Below are 19336 nucleotides of genomic sequence, written 5' to 3'. Positions count from 1 at the left end.
TGTGGACACGCTGTAAGTGAAATGGACATAACAATTGCTCTCAAAGGACTGTTCTTACATTCATCTGATTCGTCACCATGTTATGTGCAATTGCACAAGTGCTGACTGAAGGATCCCGCTCCACATTCTGCAAGACAGCTTCCTCAAATTGCAGTGTTCTTATCGTGCGACGACGTCCCTGTCCAGGTAATCTGCTAAATGACCCGGTCCCACGCAGACATTGGTATACAGCAACAAAGGTCTTATGATGCGGGATATGGCGATTAGGATATTGTTGTTTATAAACCTGCTGTGCAGTTTGTCCGTTGTGGTGAGCTACGTAGTACATACCAACCATATCAGTGTACTCACTACAGGTGTATTACTCCATTAGTAAACAGAGACAATGCACTACTACGCTGGTGGACAGCAGTTGCCTACAAATGAAGAGCGTAATAAGGCCCTCTGACAACTGAAGAGAGTAATACGGCCTCCACAGGTTTAAATAATCCTCATAGGAAAAAATGACATTAGGGAAAAATATTTGTTTTGATGTCCCCTACAACCTCCCAGAGTTTGTTGGTTTAAATACTTTTCACCCTGTATTTGCATACCACATACTCTTTACCTCCCTAATAATATTTTAAGCCCTTACAATACTGTTTGTAATGGGCTACTGTAGCTTGGTTGTGACTACTTCTCACATTTGAATATTGTGTAAAAGAACTCTTAATACATTAACTCATAGTTAATGATAGCAGGAAGTAACTTATCAGTAACAGAACAAAGTAACTCGAAAGTAGTGACAGAACATAGCAAATCCTCAGACAGCAATTTGTCCTGTATTAAATCTCTGCTGTGACCAGTTCCTTCATCATCAGTTTGAGCCACAGTATCTTCTAGAATCTCCAATTGTTGTTCGATTTCTACATTCCTAACCGTAACTTGTTCTAAATTAACTTCTATTTCTATTAATTCTATACCTATTATTTGTTATTGGTTTACTGGAACAGCCTCTACAGGAGTAATAATACATACATGTTCAACATTACTATCCATTTTTTTTTTAAATTAAAGACTAAATGATTATCTAAATTGTGTACCTGTATAAACCCTAATCTCATTTTCCTTTCTAGCTTCTCCACCTTTTCAATCAATTGAGAACCAAACTGTGCAGTTTATTATCTATTTGCATTAAAAAATCTCCATTTGTGAAAATCTTACGTATTTGAGACAGTCTTTCATTCATTTCTATTGACTGATTTCAAAATCGCTTGCATAATTGTTTCTAAAGGCACATTTCCACCCTCTGAGAGGCACATTCATCATTCTCCTACAATTTTAACCTAAAAAGTCAAAGAATTGGTACTAAAATTAATTAAGAGGATGTTAATAGTAAATGATACATAATTCCCTTGTCCGTAATGTTCACTACTCAGTGAAATTCTCTGACAACATTTTCATTTAAATTTTCAGATCATCTGACAAGTAAACTGGCCACAGTGGCCAAAGCTAGCGGTTATGTATGCATGAGGTATAACTGCCTGCAATCATGCTTGTGTGTGTGTGTGTGTGTGTGTGTGTGTTTTCTGAAGAAGCCTTCAGCTGAAAACTTAGTGTATAACAGTCTTTTCATTGTGCCTGTCTGCAGCTAAACATGTCATCTTTAGGGAGAGTAGTGATCTAAGCTTTCATAATGGTCAGTGTTCCAAATTGAATATACTGGTATTCATGTAACAAGTATACTCTACTGACTGAAAAATGTGAATGTTTGTATTAACTGCAATTAAGAATTTACTGCACTTTAAACTGCATCTTGAACAAGCAGAACCTACTGTTTTTACAGAGTGAACCCACTGAGAGTTCATATACATCACACCTGCTGAGTGTTGCACCCACTTATAGTCTGTAGCTACCACTACAAGGATGCCAACTACGCCACCTGGCTGCATTGTGTGAAACACTTAACTGAGAGCTCCACATTGAAAACTGCCGTTTAAGTGATGAGTATGCCCAAAGTGCTCCCTCTCATCATCATCCTCTTTAATTAGACAAGCCTACGACAGAAAAAGTTTTTTGTTGAAAATACCTAATTTTTATGTTTTTTAGGATGGGAATCCAAATATGACATTTAAAAAACTATATCACCCACCATTTCTTCAAACTTTACAGGTACATTTATTAAATTAAGTGACGTTTTAAAGAATTTAACAGCTTTTATAGAGTTAAAATAATTTTAAAAGGAGGTTAATGAATGTAGATGACGTTGGTAGCACTGCTGAAAAACATTTGCTGGCAAAAAAAGGTCAATTCTATTTTTGTGTTAAGGGATGATGTTTTGTTTACTGTCAACCTAAACTCACTTTCCCATTTTCTGTACAGGTGCTCAGTACAATGTCTAATTGTGGTTGTAAAAATCTGCTGATGGTTTTTGTTATAATTGTGGTGAATTTGTGATTTTTTAAAAAATCAAAGAAACATTACAGGCTTTGTGAAAAAGGTTTACCTATCAAACTTTGGATCTGAACTTGGTGATCAAGATAAATCTTGGGTGCCACATAAGGTATGAATTGTGTGTGTTTAAGATTTTAGAAAATGGTCCAAAAAGGAGGAAAAAGCCTTTAGATTTGCTGTTCCTATGATATGGAGGGAGCCAAGAAATCATTCCGATGATTGCTACTTTTGCAGTGTTGATATTACTGGTCATAATTCCAAAAACAAGAAGGTAATAAGCTACCCTAATCTTCCATCTGCCATCCAACCAATCGGGCATGATGTAGACTTGACAGTTCCTGAAACACCAGATGATTTAAATTATACTACAACAAAAGTATATTCTGATGTACAATGTGATTTAGATGAACCAGATGATGATGAATTCCATTGTAATACAGAAAGTCTGGAGCCCAAATTGTTTACTCAAACCGAGCTTCACAATTTGGTTAGGCATCTGGGGTTAACGAAAGAAAAAGCTGAATTGCTTGGCTCTAGATTAAAAGAAAAGAATTTGTCAGTTGGAACCTGCATATACAAGAATATAAAGAGAGAAAAGCAATTTTCCAAGTTTTTACAACAAGAAGGTGTTTTAGTGTACTGCTCAGACATTCCTGGTCTGATGAATGAGTTTGGTATTGAATACAAAAAGGAAGACTGGAGACTGTTTAATGATTCATCCAAAACTAGTTTAAAGGCTGTTTTATCACACAATGGTAACATGTATGCATCTATACCTGTTGGACATTCTGTACATATGAAAGAAAGCTATGAAAACCTAGAAATAGTGCTAAATAAAATAGTCTATTCTACTCATGGTTGGATGATATGTCGTGATCTAAAAGTAACATGCATGGTCCTTGATCAGCAAGGTGGCTTCACCAAATTTCCATGTTTGTTATGTGAATGGGACAATAGGGCTAGGGATCAACACAGGTGCAGGAAGAACTGGCCTGTAAGGGAGTCTTTAAAACCTGGTGAGAAGAACATTCTATGCAAAAACCTTGTAGATCCAAAAAAACGTACCCCTACCACCTCTACATATAAAGTTAGGCCTAATGAAACAGTTTGTAAAGGCTTTGCCTAAAGATGGACAATGTTTTAAGTATCTCTGCCACAAGATTCCGCACATTTCAGAAGCTAAAGTAAAAGAAGGCATCTTTGTCAGATCTGACATTAGAAAATTGATGTTTGATGTTAACTTTGAATCCACAATGACCTTAAATGAGAAAGAAGCATGGGTATCATTCAAGTAAGTTGTTACAAAGTTCTTAGGGTATGAAAAAGAGCCAGAATATGTTTCTATTACAGCTACAAGGTTAAGGAAGTTTAAAACTTTAGGACATTTAATGAACCTGAAAGTTCACTTTTTGAACAGTCACCTTGATCACTTCCCAGACAATATGGGAGATGTTAGTAAGGAGCAAGGACATCATTTTCACCAGGACATTAAAGTGACAGAAAAACGCTACCAAGGCCGCTGGAGCACCAACATGACAGGGGACTACTGCTGATCACTTCATCGAGAAGTTCAGCAAGCGACTCATCGTAGAAAAAGCTACACAAGAAGCTTCAAAGAAAAAAGAGAAAGAAAATACAAACTAATTGCTACTGACAAGTGAAACCTCTATTAACACACATCATTGTTTTAGGCAGCTTACTGTAAATACAAACCATGCTTATGTTGTAACAAAGGATTTCATTAATTTCCCCATTTACTGTATAGTACAAGATTTTTATACTTTATAATAAAAAGCATATTGCTCCAAAACTATGGGTGATGCAAAAAAATTAAGGCCAGATTTGGATTCAGCTCATAAAAATCTATAAAGATCAGTTATCAAATTAAAAAAAGTATTTCAAAAAAGAGTTTTCGTTGCCCTGTGTTATTCTTTAGTGTTATTTTAAAATAATCTGTTAGTTCACTTTAAGTCCAATCTTCAGTTTTTCTTCACTTTAAGTAATGACAAAGCTTATAGCTCCTTTTCTGTTGTACAGTTGGCCACCCTAGCGCACTGTACTGCAGTGCCCATATAGGTAAGAGTGTTATCTGCATTCATTAATTTTTGTCCACACTGGTTACATGGAAGTAGCAAAGTGTGTTTCAATCTTGAGGAAACAAATCATAATTAAAATATTCTTCAGTAAAGTGTTTTGAGAGAGTACAGTAAATTTGAGGTTTTAGTTTGAGAGATCCTCTCATGAATATTGTTTTTATTTAAAATTCCTGTACTCTCAGTATTGATTATGAGTGAGCAAACATACTGTATGGTTGTACTGAGTTACCAAGCATTGCTGTTAAATAAATATTCTATTTTGTAATGATTTATTTATGCAACATGTACAGGAATTAAATTTCTGGTTGTATTTTGTAATTTTTGTTGGGGGCACTTATTCAGCTGCGTGTGGTGGTGTTGATGCAGTGACAGACGCACTGACATCAGCACAGCTGTAGCAATGCCACACATCACACCAAGGAATACTTTGGGCAGAGCCTTATGTGCAAAAAGATTATCAATGATATCTCAAGAATAATGTAAATTGGATATTATGTAGATTCAATCGTTTGAGATCCTTTACATGGAAGAAGTCTGTTGTACCTAAAACCATCAATAAAACAGGTTGTTACTATCAAGTCAGACTAATGACTGAAGTATCAACAATGTAGGAAAAGACAGATTGCTACTTATTGTGAAGATAACATGCTACATTGCAAAGAAGCACAAGTAAAAGACACTTTCACATAAGTTTCTGGCCACAACCTTCATCGGAAAAAGAGAAACCCACACCATTCATTCACACAAGCAAGCACACCTCATGCACACATGACTGCCAATTCCAGCAGCTCAGGCTAGACTGCCTGTCTGCAACTTAGTGTATTATCTTTATGGTAAGTATCAATTTATCTTTTCCTACACTGTTGATATTCCTGCTTGGAGTTTCCATTTTTTAATGACTACCTCCTCTTCTATTTTAACTTCCAGTTCAATCTACTTCACTGCAGATTCACTTTTCACATGCAGTTGCCGCATGGAGGGTTCTGGAGTGGTAAAACCATAAAAATTCTTTGCATGGGTTTCTTCTTAAAATACTGATCAGTAATTATTCTTTTATCTCTAATTTTTTACAATGAGTTTTGACTGTTATAGATGCTGATCACTTACTACAGATTCAGTTATGGAGACCTGTTTCAGGTGATATTAATTTCACAGCAAATTCCATCAAGTACAAGACTTTCAATGTCAACATAATTCATCATCATCTTGAGTGTTCATTGGTGGCTCTTGCAATTAAATATTCTGAAGTCCTCCTAGGAAGTCCATGTGGTGTTGGTAACTCTATGCACCACCTGCTGTGACTTTATGACATACACTGATGATTTAACAGCCACACACCATTCTGACACACACACACACACACACACACACACACACACACACACACACACAAATTATGCAGTTTTTGTGGTACTTAAGCATCATAACTATTAGCACATCTCAAGAGTGTGGGACGGGAAAAATGCTGTATTTAATTGGTTGGTTGGTTTAAAGATTAAAGGGACCAAACTACAAAGGTCATCAGTCCCTTGTTACATAAACACACAGAGCAGATTTAAACCATCCACCAGTCAGGCTGAGCAAAAAATAAATAAATAAATAAATAAATAAATAAATAAATAAATAAAAATGTCAGGGGAAGAAAAGCCCCAAGGTCAACGGTAAGGCAACATGGAAAATTGAGCACAGTGACAAACACAACATATAGAAGAAAGGCAGAAAGAATTAAAACTGTGCAGCAGAGAACTGTGGCTGGTTGATCACGAAAATAAAAGGAAGAGACAGCCACTCTGCAACACGTTAAAACCTCCAGCCTAAAGATGAGGGTGGAGTCTAATTACAACACAAAATTAAGTAAAATAAACAGCACAAAAGAAAGTGACACAATAAAATTAGATGGACCTATAAAAGCCACTTGCGCGAATAAAACTTAAAACCCGGTCTGCCATAGAGACATTGTCACCTAAAAGAGATGATAAATCACCTAGGAGATTAAAAGTTCGCCTGAGGACGGTTAAAAGAGGACATTCCAACAACATATGGGCCACTGTCTTGTTTGCACCACAGTGACAATTTGGGGGGGGGGGTTCCTCTCGAAGCAGCAGATGACCGTGCGTCAGCCAAGAGTGACCAAATGCGGAGCCTACAAATGAAAAAATGAAATGAAACATCGTGTGACGAGGGCCTCCCGTCGGGTAGACCGTTCGCCTGGTGCAAGTCTTTTGATTTGACGCCACTCCGGCGACTTGCGCGTCGATGGGGATGAAATTATGATGATTAGGACAACACAACACCCAGTCCCTGAGCGGAGAAAATCTCCGACCCAGCCGGGAATCGAACCCGGGCCCTTTGGATTGACAGTCTGTCGCGCAGACCACTCAGCTACCGGGGGCAGACCGGAGCCTACAGAGAACAACAGAATCCCTGTGAGAGGCCCACATGGAGGACCCCCACACAGTCGTGGTCTCCTTTACTCGCCGCAGCTTGTTGGGTGCAGACAGAGTGCGCTATTCGTCTCCCCACATCCCAAAGACCTGACGGCGCAACACCGATCGGAGATCAGTTGCCGGTAGGCCAATCTCCAGCGTCAGTTTGCAAGTAGCCTCTTTGGCTAACTTGTCGGCGAGTTTGTTTCCCGCTATCCCAAAGAGCCCCGGGATCCATATGAACACCACCGAACGTCCACGCTATTCAAGAGCGTGAACAGACTCCTGGATGGCAACAACAATGGGATGGCGTGGGTAGCACTGGTCAAGAGCCTGCAGACTACTGAGAGGGTCACTGCAAATGACAAAGGACTCTCCAGTACTGGTACGAATACGCTCAAGGGCACGAAAAATGGCTGTTAGCTCTGTGGTGTAAACACTGCAGCCTTCCGGCAAGGAGCACTGGTCTACATAGTCCGCATGCGCATAAGCGTACCCCACACGGCCAACAACCATTGAGCCATCGGTATAAATAATCTCCGAGTCAGGGGATGCGTCTAGGAGAGCAAGAGACTGGCAGCGCAAGACTGCAGGAGGAACCGAATTTTGTTTCCATCGTGAGATGTCCAGTCGAAGCTGCAGCCGATGAATACACCAAGGTGGTGTATGTGGGTGGACCTGGAAAGCAGATGGAAGACGCAAAGATTCGAGGTCACTAAGGAGTGACCAAACACGGATCCCAATTGTATGTCCTGACCTCGGCCGCCGGTGTGGGATATGGACTGCCACATTAGCGAAAAGGAGATGGTAGTTAGGGTGATGGGGCGAACAACGAACATGTGCAGCATAGTTAGCTAAGAGTTGTTGACGCCGGACGCGAAATGGAGGAACCCCAGCCTCAGCAAGTAGGCTATTAACAGGGCTCGTGCGGAATGCTCCTGTCACCTGGCAAACCCCACAGTGGTGAACGGGGTCCAGCAGTTGCAACGCTGAGGGTGATCCTGAGCCATGCTCCACACTCCCATAATGAAGTCGGGATAGCATGAGGGCTTTGTAGAGCCGCAGCAGCGTATTACGATCTGCACCCCAAGTTGTGTTGCTGAGGCAGCAGAGGGCATTCAGATGCTGCCAGCACTGACGCTTGAGCTGACGAATATGTGGAAGCCATGTAAGCCGGGCATCGAACAGCAATCCCAGAAAACGGTAAGTGTTAAGAACCCTGAGCATGGCATCCTGAAGATAGAGCTCAAGGCGGGGATGGACAGTTCGACGCTGACAAAAGTGCATAACACAAGTCTTCGCAGGAGGAAAGTGAAACCCATGAGCAAGGGGCCATGCCTGCGCCTTGTGTATGGCTCCCTGCAACCTACGTTCTACAGCACTAATGGTGGAGGAGCTGAAAAAGATGCAGAAATCGTCAGAATATAACATGGGTGAGACAGACAACCCTACTGCTGCTGCAAGGCCATTAATGGCCACAAGGAAAAGTGGCACGCTCAATACAGAGCCCTGTATTGAGGACATGAAGTGAACTATGGGAAGTGCCAAGTAAAATACGGAATGTCCAAACAGATAAAAAATTCTGAATAAAAATGGGGAGAGAGCCCCGGGGACCCCACCCATGCAACATGGAGAGAATATGGTGCCGCCACGTCATGTCATATACTCTGGAGAGGTCGAAAAAGATGGAGACGAGGTGTTGGCGCCTGGAAAAAGCAGTGCGGATTGCAGACTCAAGGAAGACCAAAGTATCAGTGGTGGAACGGCCCTGACAGAAGCCGCTCTGGCACGGAGCCAGGAGACCCCGAGACTTGAGCAGCCAACACAGCTGTCGACTCACCATACGTTCCAGTAGCTTGCACAGAGCGTTTGTTAAGCTGATGGGCCATTACCTATCCACATTAAGCGGGTCCTCACCAGGCTTCAGCCCCGGAACAATGGTACTTTCTTGCCACTGTGATGGAAAGACACCATCGCCCCATATGTGGTTGAAGATGGCAAGAACACATCACTGACGGTCTGGGGACAGGTGTTTGAGCATCTGATTGTGGATGCCATCTGGCCCAGAGGCTGTATCGGGGCACTGTGCCAGGGCGCTTTGGAGCTCCCACGAACTAAATGGGGCATTATACGCCCCAGGTTGGCAAGAAGCAAAAGAAAGTCATTTGCCTTCCTCCCGGCGTTTCAGAGCATGAAACGTGGGCGGGTAATTCCCCAACGCAGAGGCCCAAACATAGTGCTGAGTGAAATGCTCGGCGATTGCATCGGCATCGCTGCGTAGCGCCCTGTTGATGGAAAGCCCTGGGACACCTGTAGAGTGCTGCAATCCGAAGATGCGCCGAACCTTCATCCAGACCTGGGATGGTGACGTACGGGCACCAATGGTGGAAACGTAGCTCTCCCAGCACTCCTGTTTCCGCCTTTGATGAACCTCCGGACCTGACCACGGATACGTTTGGCCGCTTATGGCGATGAAGAGCCCGCCGATGCTCTTTAATGACTCAGCGACCTCTGGTGACCACCAAGACACTGACTTTCGCCGGGGGCACCCTAACGAATGAGAAATGGTATGTTCCGCAACGAAAACAATCGCTGTAGTCAGTGTCTCAACCGCCACATAGATGTTACCATGGGGGAGAGATTCAACAGTGGCAGCAGAGGAGAACACTTCACAGTCTGCCTTGCTAAATGCCCATCTGGGCAAGTGTTCGGGGGAGCGACGCTGGGGTAGTGAAAGGAAGATGGGAAAATGGTCACTACTACACAAGTCGTCATGGACTCTCCAGTCGACCGATGGTACAAGCCCTGGGTTGCACAACGACAGATCTATGGCCGAGTACGTGCCATGCACCACACTGAAATGTGTGGCGACACCAGTGTTTAAGAGGCAGAGGTTGAGTTGGGAGATAAGATTCTCGACATCTCTGCCTCGGCCAGTAATCATCGTTCCACCCCACAGGGGATTGTGAGCATTAAAATCCCCCAGGAGAAGAAAAGGCGTGGGGAGTTGGGTGACAAGTGCAGCTAATTCGGTCAGGGGGACTGGACCACCTGGAGGGAGATAGACACTGCAGACGGTTATGTCCTGGGTAGTCCTTACTCTGACAGCCACAGCTTCCAATGATGTTTGAAGGGGCACAGGAGCACTATATACAGGCTCAGGCTCAGGCTCCACCTGACACACTATTGTAAACTCTACGGTTACAGTAATAGCCCCTGTATCCACGAAGGACAGGTGTCCGCATTGCCAGGAACCAGGTTCCCTGGAGGGCAATGCAGAAAGCAGGTCTCATGCTTAGAAGCTGATGTAGCTCAGGTAGATGGCTAAAATAACCGCTGCAATTCCACTGGAGGATTGTACAAAGCGTGTCCTGTAGGGGCATGAAGGCACCGAAAAGGCAAATTACTTCGCAGGGTCACATGCTGCCACCGTTTCTGAAGAGACGGCGAGATCCAGGTCATCAAGGGATGCAAACAATTCGACCTCATCCTTAGAGGCTGAGCTGACAGTAAGCGGTGGCGCGGGAACCACTGGGTCCTTATTCTTCATAGAGAGCTTCCTCTTCTCTCTCTTGTCTTTGGGAGGAGGGTTCGCATGCTGGGAGGGCTTTCCTGATGTACTTTCAGGAGCAGAGGAAGAGCGTGAAGCCCTTCGACCAGCAGCTGGTGGCTTCTTCAGTCACTGGCTAGTGGCTTGTGAGACACTGGTAAGGTCCTTGGAAGGGACTCCCCCAAGGGACCCCTTCCGAACGAGTAAGGCCGGAGGAGGCTGTTGCTTCTCCGGCTGCTCAGCCGAAGAAGGCGGTCGCTTCTCCGGCTGAGAGATGGGGACGGACGTCCCTGGTTGTTCAGGGCACACTGCTCCCAAACTGGGTGTTTCGGGAGTAGTGGATGACGAGTGGCCCTTACCAGCAGTGGGGCAGGCGTAGCTTGACTGTTCTGTGGGCCAACTGAGAAAGGATTCTACATCTACATCTACATCTACATTGATACTCCGCAAGCCACCCAACGGTGTGTGGCGGAGGGCACTTTACGTGCCACTGTCATTACCTCCCTCTCCTGTTCCAGTCGCGTATGGTTCGCGGGAAGAACGACTGTCTGAAAGCCTCCGTGCACGCTCTAATCTCTCTAATTTTACACTCGTGATCTCCTCGGGAGGTATAAGTAGGGGGAAGCAATATATTCGATACCTCATCCAGAAACGCACCCTCTCGAAACCTGGCGAGCAAGCTACACCGCGATGCAGAGCGCCTCTCTTGCAGAGTCTGCCACTTGAGTTTATTAAACATCTCCGTAACGCTATCACGGTTACCAAATAACCCTGTGACGAAACGCGCCGCTCTTCTTTGGATCTTCTCTATCTCCTCCGTCAGACCGATCTGGTACAGATCCCACACTGATGAGCAATACTCAAGTATAGGTCGAACGAGTGTTTTGTAAGCCACCTCCTTTGTTGATGGACTACATTTTCTAAGCACTCTCCCAATGAATCTCAACCTGGTACCCGCCTTACCAACAATTAATTTTATATGATCATTCCACTTCAAATCGTTCCGCACGCATACTCCCAGATATTTTACAGAAGTAACTGCTACCAGTGTTTGTTCCGCTATGATATAATCATACAATAAAGGATCCTTCTTTCTATGTATTCGCAATACATTACATTTGTCTATGTTAAGGGTCAGTTGCCACTCCCTGCACCAAGTGCCTATCCGCTGCAGATCTTCCTGCATTTCGCTACAATTTTCTAATGCTGCAACTTCTCTGTATACTACAGCATCATCCGCGAAAAGCCGCATGGAACTTCCGATACTATCTACTAAGTCATTCATATATATCGTGAAAAGCAGTGGTCCCATAACACTCCCCTGTGGCACGCCAGAGGTTACTTTAACGTCTGTAGACGTCTCTCCATTGATAACAACATGCTGTGTTCTGTTTGCTAAAAACTCTTCAATCCAGCCACACAGCTGGTCTGATATTCCGTAGGCTCTTACTTTGTTTATCAGGCGACAGTGCGGAACTGTATCGAACGCCTTCCGGAAGTCAAGAAAAATAGCATCTACCTGGGAGCCTGTATCTAATATTTTCTGGGTCTCATGAACAAATAAGGCGAGTTGGGTCTCACACGATCGCTGTTTCCGGAATCCATGTTGATTCCTACATAGTAGATTCTTTGCGGGAACCGGTGGCGGCAGTGTTACAGCAGCATAACTCCTCAACATAGGTGTGGGATTGAGTCGTTCTAGCTTCTTCTTTGCCTCCTGGTAAGTTAAACAGTCTAGGGTCTTAATTTCTTGCATCTTCCGCTCTCATTGGTAGACTGCACAGTCTGGCGAGCAGGGAGAATGATGCTCCCCACAGTTAACGCAGGTGGGAGGCGGAGCACATGGAGTATTGGGATGCGAGGGTCGTCCACAATCTCGACATGTGGGGCTGGCAGTGCATCTGGAGGACATCTGTCCTCACTTCCAGCACTGGAAGCAGCACATAGGGGGCAGGACATAGGGCTTGACATCACACCAGTAGATCATGACATTGACCTTCTTGGGCAAGCAGTCCCCCTGAAAGGCCAGGATGAAAGCACCGGTAGCGATCCTATTATCCTTGGGCCAACGAAAGACACGACGGACAAAGTGTACACCTCGCCATGCCAGGTTCTACCGTAACTCATCATCAGACTGTAGCAGAAGATCTTTATGAAAGATAATCCCCTGGACCAAATTTAAGGACTTATGGGGAGTGACGTTAATGGGTATGTCACCAAGATTCTCATAGGCGAGTAACGCCCGTGACTGTGCAGATGAAGCTGCTTGTATCAGGATGGCCCCGCTCCTCATTTTGTAAAGAGATGCCACTTTCCCAAACTTACCTTCAAGATTGTTCACACAGAAGAGAGGCTTAGTCCCCAAAAACGAATCCCCATCGGTTCTGCTGCACACAAGGTATCACGGTGAATACGGTTCCTGTTTGTCCGCAGCCCTACGTCCCTCCCAGGGTGTGGCTAGGGAAGGGAACGATTTGGGATGATATGTCACAGTGTTAAAGTCTACCTTACTGCACTTAGAGACGTTGGCAGTTGTTCGACCACTGGATTGAGACTTCATCCGCTTCAGTGCGGATCATCCACCCCGATGCCACCCACTTCGACCAGGGCCTCTCCCCACGGGCACCACCCAGCTGCAGCAAAGGCCACCTGGCAGGATGGCCGTTGCCAGGAGTCCCGATGCCCCAGAGAGACAGGCAGCTACTCCTTCGGTTACGTGGGGAGGTGGCAGCTCAGGCATCGGCAGTACGATCCCTATGTTCTCAGGGGGCTACAACCTAGAGGGTACATGACGAGCCCACCACAACGGGCTGGCTACCGTGCTGGATGTTGGGTGCCATGGGAAGTCCATAGTTATCGTGGGTGCAGATGGTGACGCACTAAGGGTGTAACTTACGCAACCCATCAGGTGTGTATGCCCAAAAGATGGATGGTGGGAGCAGTTACGATGCCTAGACGATAAAGAGTGCCAAGATCTTAGGGCACAGAGGACTGATGGCGCACCACATAAGGTGTCCTTCCCCCAAGGCTCGTACTTCTGTTGAATTTGGAAGAATGGAGATCAAACCCTAATGGGGACCAACACATAACAGGCCGAAACAGTTGAGACTCCTTTTAGTCGCCTCTTACGACAGGCAGGAATACCGCGGGCCTATTCTTACCCCCAAACCCGCAGGGGGGAGGCTGAATTTAATTCAGTAAAAGTTCTGTACTCTCAGAGAGTGTGTGAGGTTGCAGATACGTGCATATGCGCGTGCTATCAAAAAGGATACAAACAGTCTTTATGCCCCTAAGTTTAGAGAGTTTGATTCTGTGTCCTAAGATAATAGCAGCTTGTATTCAGAGCCAAGAAAATTTATACTGAAGCCAGAAACTTGTAAACAGCAAGTGAACACAAGAAGATTACACTGTTACAAAATTTTTTACATACCTACTTCTGAGGGTACCTGTCAGTGACTTGCCAAAGAAAGTACTAATTTCAAAACTGAATGTTCTACAGAGAGACCAACTAAAAATACAACACTGGAAATATCAAAATATTTTCCCTTTCTGAGAAATTCCTGAAGTACTTGAAATTAAGAAATAACTTCATGCTATTTAAGTGTTATTAATAAGGTACAAATTCATATTACTAAATTTTTTTTAATGTAATCCTGAATATCACTGTTTTTGTCATTACTGTAACATCATAATCATTCCATCAAAATCCAGGTGTAACAAATTTTAAAAACAAAATACTATTAGGCATTTCTCCTTTTCACTTGCAACAACTACAATTTTTTCCAATGGTGTTTGCAATGCTACTAGTGTAAGTGAAGTTTAGTGATTACACACCAATAAGACAGTACTCACTTACACTTCATTTACCAACTTTCTTTTCTTATAGTCCTGCTTAGCATTTTCTTCAACTTCACTTGCTCTTTGCTGTCTAATTAAATTCATGTGATCTTTTACTATGTCTTGAATAGATGAAACTTTCTGCCTGATAACAGGCACTTCTCCCGATTTGTCAACACATATCCATCCACGTGCCATTGCTTTGCTGAAACCAACTGAGTGCAAATTTTTATCTGGCAGATTTACCTAGAAGACAAAGACTTTCTGTAAAGACACATCTATTACAGAGACAAGAAAGTAAAATAAAATCTAGTAACATCTAGCCAAGCACAATAAACTGACACAACAAATGAAAAAAGCTATTAATTAAAACTAACAGAAAATCAAAAAGGTGACTATGAGGATAAGGTTCCAGTCACTGGAACTTGTTTATGAGAGTAAATACAGGGTGGTTATAATTAAACTTTAACTACTTAAGCCAGTGTAGATGGAAAACTATTTACTGTATGGGTGCAAAAGTTTAAAGGAATAATGATCAGATTGTGCGCTGCAGGATTAGCATTGTTAGTAGTGGTTAGAGTCGTAACTTGCAGTCAGGCGGTACTGGTACAGTGATGTCGGGTTGGAAAACAAACATCAGTGTGCATTACAGCTGCAGACAAGGCGAGGAAGGCTTTACTTATACAGCTGTTTTATGAAAACAGCAGCAATAGTGCTGCTGCTCTTTGTGAGTATCTGTACATTAAAGAAATATGGAGAGGTCCGCTTTCCACACTAGGGTTGAAGAACTTGATTCAGAAGTTCAAATTAACTGGCAATTTGGTAATTGTATGACTGCATCGCCACTGGTTCTGCATAATGTCCTGATGCAGCTGACATCAGTAACCCCTTCCCTTTCATTTCTCCTCCTCTCCACCTACAATTTACATATAATTTGGTAGTTGCTCTAGGGAGAGGCCGATATTCAACTGCGCCACAAATTGTTGAATAAGTTATTGTTGCCATGGTTGAGAATGCTGACGCAATGTGTGGTCCTCTAGCAGCGCACGAGCTGTCACACAACAGCTGAACATTCCACAGTCCACTGTTAGAAAAGTGTGAAGAACAATTGTGAAATTGGTATCCATACGAACATCCAGGCTGTCATGGATGCAGATGGTTGTCACACTGAGCAACATTTGTAACCTGGAACATAAACATGATATACAATTAACATATCACGTGACAATTAAAATGTGTTTCTTTAAATGGCTTATTCATTATTTCTCTACCCATTTTTCATGAGGGGGCTTTTAAAGTAGCAAAAGTTTAATTATAACCACCCTGTACTACAAACAGGAATGTGGACCACTTCCTCGAATTAGAATAATCCATCATTTCTACAACAAGTAAGTAATGATGCCTGTTCCAACAGGTCACCCATGCCATCCAGCCACCTGCAACATATAAAAAAATTTCTCACATAATATCAGCACAAGACTTTCTGCCCCCCTTCCCCTTCTATCTCTGGTATACATAGAAGGGAAAAAAAACCTCAACCTCTCTCTCCTCTCTCTATACACACACACACACACACACACACACACACACACACACACACACACACACACACACACACACACACAGTTTCATACTCATTCCAGTATCTCAAAAATTAATGGCTATTTCATTTAAATAACACTCACCTTCACCTTTTTCCTGTCATTTGGGTCTACTATTTTTATAATTTGGCAAATTTATTTTAGTTAACTGTGCAGTCAGATGCCTAACCTTTTACCCCAACCATCAATTAACCTAAGGGAGGGAAACTGTAGGCATCACCTGTCTGAATTGAGTAAGCTTTGTCCTGTGTGTTATCATATTTTGACTGTTTTGGCATTTTATTTCCTTGGGCTGGGCTTAGAGACCAGCTCAGCCTTTGCCTAAATGATTGTAAAAAATTGTTTAACAATCACACTTTTGGTGGCTCGTGTACCAGAACAATGTACATGAAAAAACTGAAGAAATAATTAAACAAACTTTTAGCCATCGACTGAAAAGTGTAAGAAGCTTTTCATTACAGTTACAGCACTATCAATTTCATCATATACAATGCATAAGGGATTTCTTTTTATTATAATTTTTTTTTTTTTTTTAATTGGACAATGTAGATGAGAAATGTATTATTTTCTGAAACACATTCCCACAGCGCTCTGTACTCTTTTCTTCCTAATACAAATGAGTGCAATAAAACTGAACAAAAGCAAGAGGGGAAAAAAAGAAACATTTGGAATTAAAATACATCATGTAAGGAATTCCCTGGACTGATGCTTTATTTCACTTTTTCCATTAATCAAATTTTCATTACTCTGCCCTTCAGGCACAATTACAAGATATTAGAAAGATGGAGAATTGGGCACTGGCTGCTGGCAGAAAGGTCATTAGGGAGTGGTCAAACTCCAACAGCATTTTTCAGAATATAAAGAATCATCTTAGCCATATGCCAATGGTTCACTCGAAATGAGCCTCAAGTACAGGTGGAAGCAGGAATGATGCAACAGATGTCCAACATTGTTATTATGCTTCAGGTACACACAAACATTAAGAAAGGAAATTTCATTACGTACAGGCAGGGAGCAAAATATCTTGAGCATTTTTAAACCAAGTGCAGGGACAGTAAGGTGACAGATGATTTAGGTGTGTTTTATATGGCACTTACTAATGTGGATTAGTTAGTGATTGTGAGACAGGCTGGGAATAATCCTAGTGGGCTCTGGGCTAAATGATATACACTATGACTTTGACAGACTTGCTAGCCTGACATGCATCATTAATTTTAATATTATATAGCTTTCCAGCATCACAGTCACCTTATCTTGGCACAGGGGTCAATCCATACCAGGTGGTCCAAGAAAAAAATAACTGGTTGCTTGACCATCTCAGAAAAATGTTATATTTGCTGGGTGAATTCCCCAATGTTTAGTAGTCACAAAATTATTTTTTTAAAAAATTTATTGTTTATTATTTTGAAATGTCAGTCATATTTGTTCCAGGCCGCATGCGTTTTTTCGTATTTGCAAGCATCTACATTTTTTTACAGTTATTCAGTGGTGGATTGTCTCAACCCAGTTGAGAGCATCCACACGTTAGATTCTACTACATATGGTCTATAATTGATTAAGATTTGTGTGTGGTAGTTGGTAAAGCTTATAAATAACAGTATAATGGGTGAATCTGGACTCATTCAAGGCTAAATGTCTGTGATAAATTTTAGAATGAATAGCCCTTTCACAGGATAAAGCCAGTTTACAAGGCATCCTTGCTTAATGAAAATTCTTTTAATGGAAGAAATTAAATTAGTAACTGGAGAATGCACATTACAAGGCTCAATGAGCTTGCTTCATCAAACTACAAAGTGCAGTTAGTAGTAAAGTGTATGTATTGCTTATAAACTTCCTAATTTTCTTTAAAGAGGTATATCTTTTCAGGTTTCTTTGTGAGGGTTTATGTACAGTTGGGACAGTGACTACTTTTATTAAGTGCAACGTGTCATTCAAGTGTACTGACATATCAAAACAATGTACAGACAAATACCTGAGTGATGTGCACAAGTGTTTCAATTTTGAAGGTGTAACCTTTTAATTATAGCCTTCTACAGATCACACAGATCTGGCTGCAGGACTTTCCTCTTTCAGCTAGACAATGTCTTAAGTTTTGTCTTTAAGAAAAATATTTTGCTAATTTTGAAATTTTTGCACAAAATTAGCTTTCTGACAGATTCTATAATGGAAGGCATAGTTAAGATAAGGATTCACTTTCAATGTTGATAAAACAAAGAATGTTTCAAAAAGCATATTTGACAGTCTATAACAGACAACAAGAATGACAGATACAAATCATCACTTTATATGACAGCTCTCTTACATTAAAAATTTCAAGCAGTGAAACAATGCTAACAAACAACAGTAATGACATTGAAATATCACGCAGAAAAAAAATAGGAACTGTACGAGAATATAAAGAACACGGAGTCTGGTTCGCATTTTATTACAGACAATACTGCCAGGTAGTGAAGAATATCATCATGTTAAAACAATGTGTTACACTAAGAACAACAGATAGGTTGCACAACGAACGTTATATAAACAGTTGTTAAAGGTTATACTTATCTGGTTGGAAGGTTGGTGCTCAACATATTACAATTCTTCTGTAGAAGAAGAATCATCCATCCGAGTTATGCAAAATATTAAATTTCCTCTTAATGATTAACAAGACCAATTGAACTTTTATTGGATAAAGCAAGTATTCATAACTTGTAACAGGTGATGTTTCAATATACAGGGTGTTACAAAAAAGGTACGGCCAAACTTTCAGGAAACATTCCTCACACACAAACAAAGAAAAGATGTTATGTGGACAAGTGTCGGGAAACGCTTAATTTCCATGTTAGAGCTCATTTTAGTTTTGTCAGTATGTACTGTACTTCCTCGATTCACCGCCAGTTGGCCCAATTGAAGGAAGGTAATGTTGACTTCGGTGCTTGTGTTGACATGTGACCCATTGCTCTACAGTACTAGCATCAAACACATCAGTACGTAGCATCACAGGTTAGTGTTCATCACGAACGTGGTTTTGCAGTCAGTGCAATGTTTACAAATGCGGAGTTGGCAGATGCCCATTGGATGTATGGATTAGCACAGGGGCAACAGGCGTGGCGCGGTACGTTTGTATCGAGACAGATTTCCAGAATGAAGGTGTTCCGACAGGAAGACATTCGAAACAATTGATCGGCGTCTTAGGGAGCACGGAACATTCCAGCCTATGACTCGCAACTGGGGAAGACCTAAAAAGACGAGGACACCTGCAATGGATGAGGTAATTCTTCGTGCAGTTGACGATAACCCTAATGTCCGCGTCAGAGAAGTTGCTGCTGCACAAGGTAACATTGACCACGTCACTGTATGGAGAGTGCTACGGGAGAACCAGTTGTTTCCGTACCATGTACGGCGTGTGCA

General features: G+C 42.2%; 1 protein-coding gene across 1 annotated transcript in view; it reads right to left on the bottom strand.

The window, feature by feature from the left end:
• LOC126469653 (phenylalanine--tRNA ligase alpha subunit) overlaps positions 1–19336 on the bottom strand; it is a 135687-nt gene that overhangs the window by 65493 nt on the left and 50858 nt on the right. The window contains exon 3 of the mRNA XM_050096782.1: positions 14362–14588. Coding sequence (XP_049952739.1) covers positions 14362–14588 — 227 coding nt within the window. The remainder of the gene's footprint in view (positions 1–14361; positions 14589–19336) is intronic.

The sequence above is a fragment of the Schistocerca serialis genome, chromosome 1 (genome assembly GCF_023864345.2).
Source record: "Schistocerca serialis cubense isolate TAMUIC-IGC-003099 chromosome 1, iqSchSeri2.2, whole genome shotgun sequence".
Taxonomy (NCBI): Eukaryota; Metazoa; Arthropoda; class Insecta; order Orthoptera; family Acrididae; genus Schistocerca; species Schistocerca serialis.
Note: the sequence above shows the minus strand (reverse complement) of the source record. Positions and strands in the feature narration are given on the sequence as shown.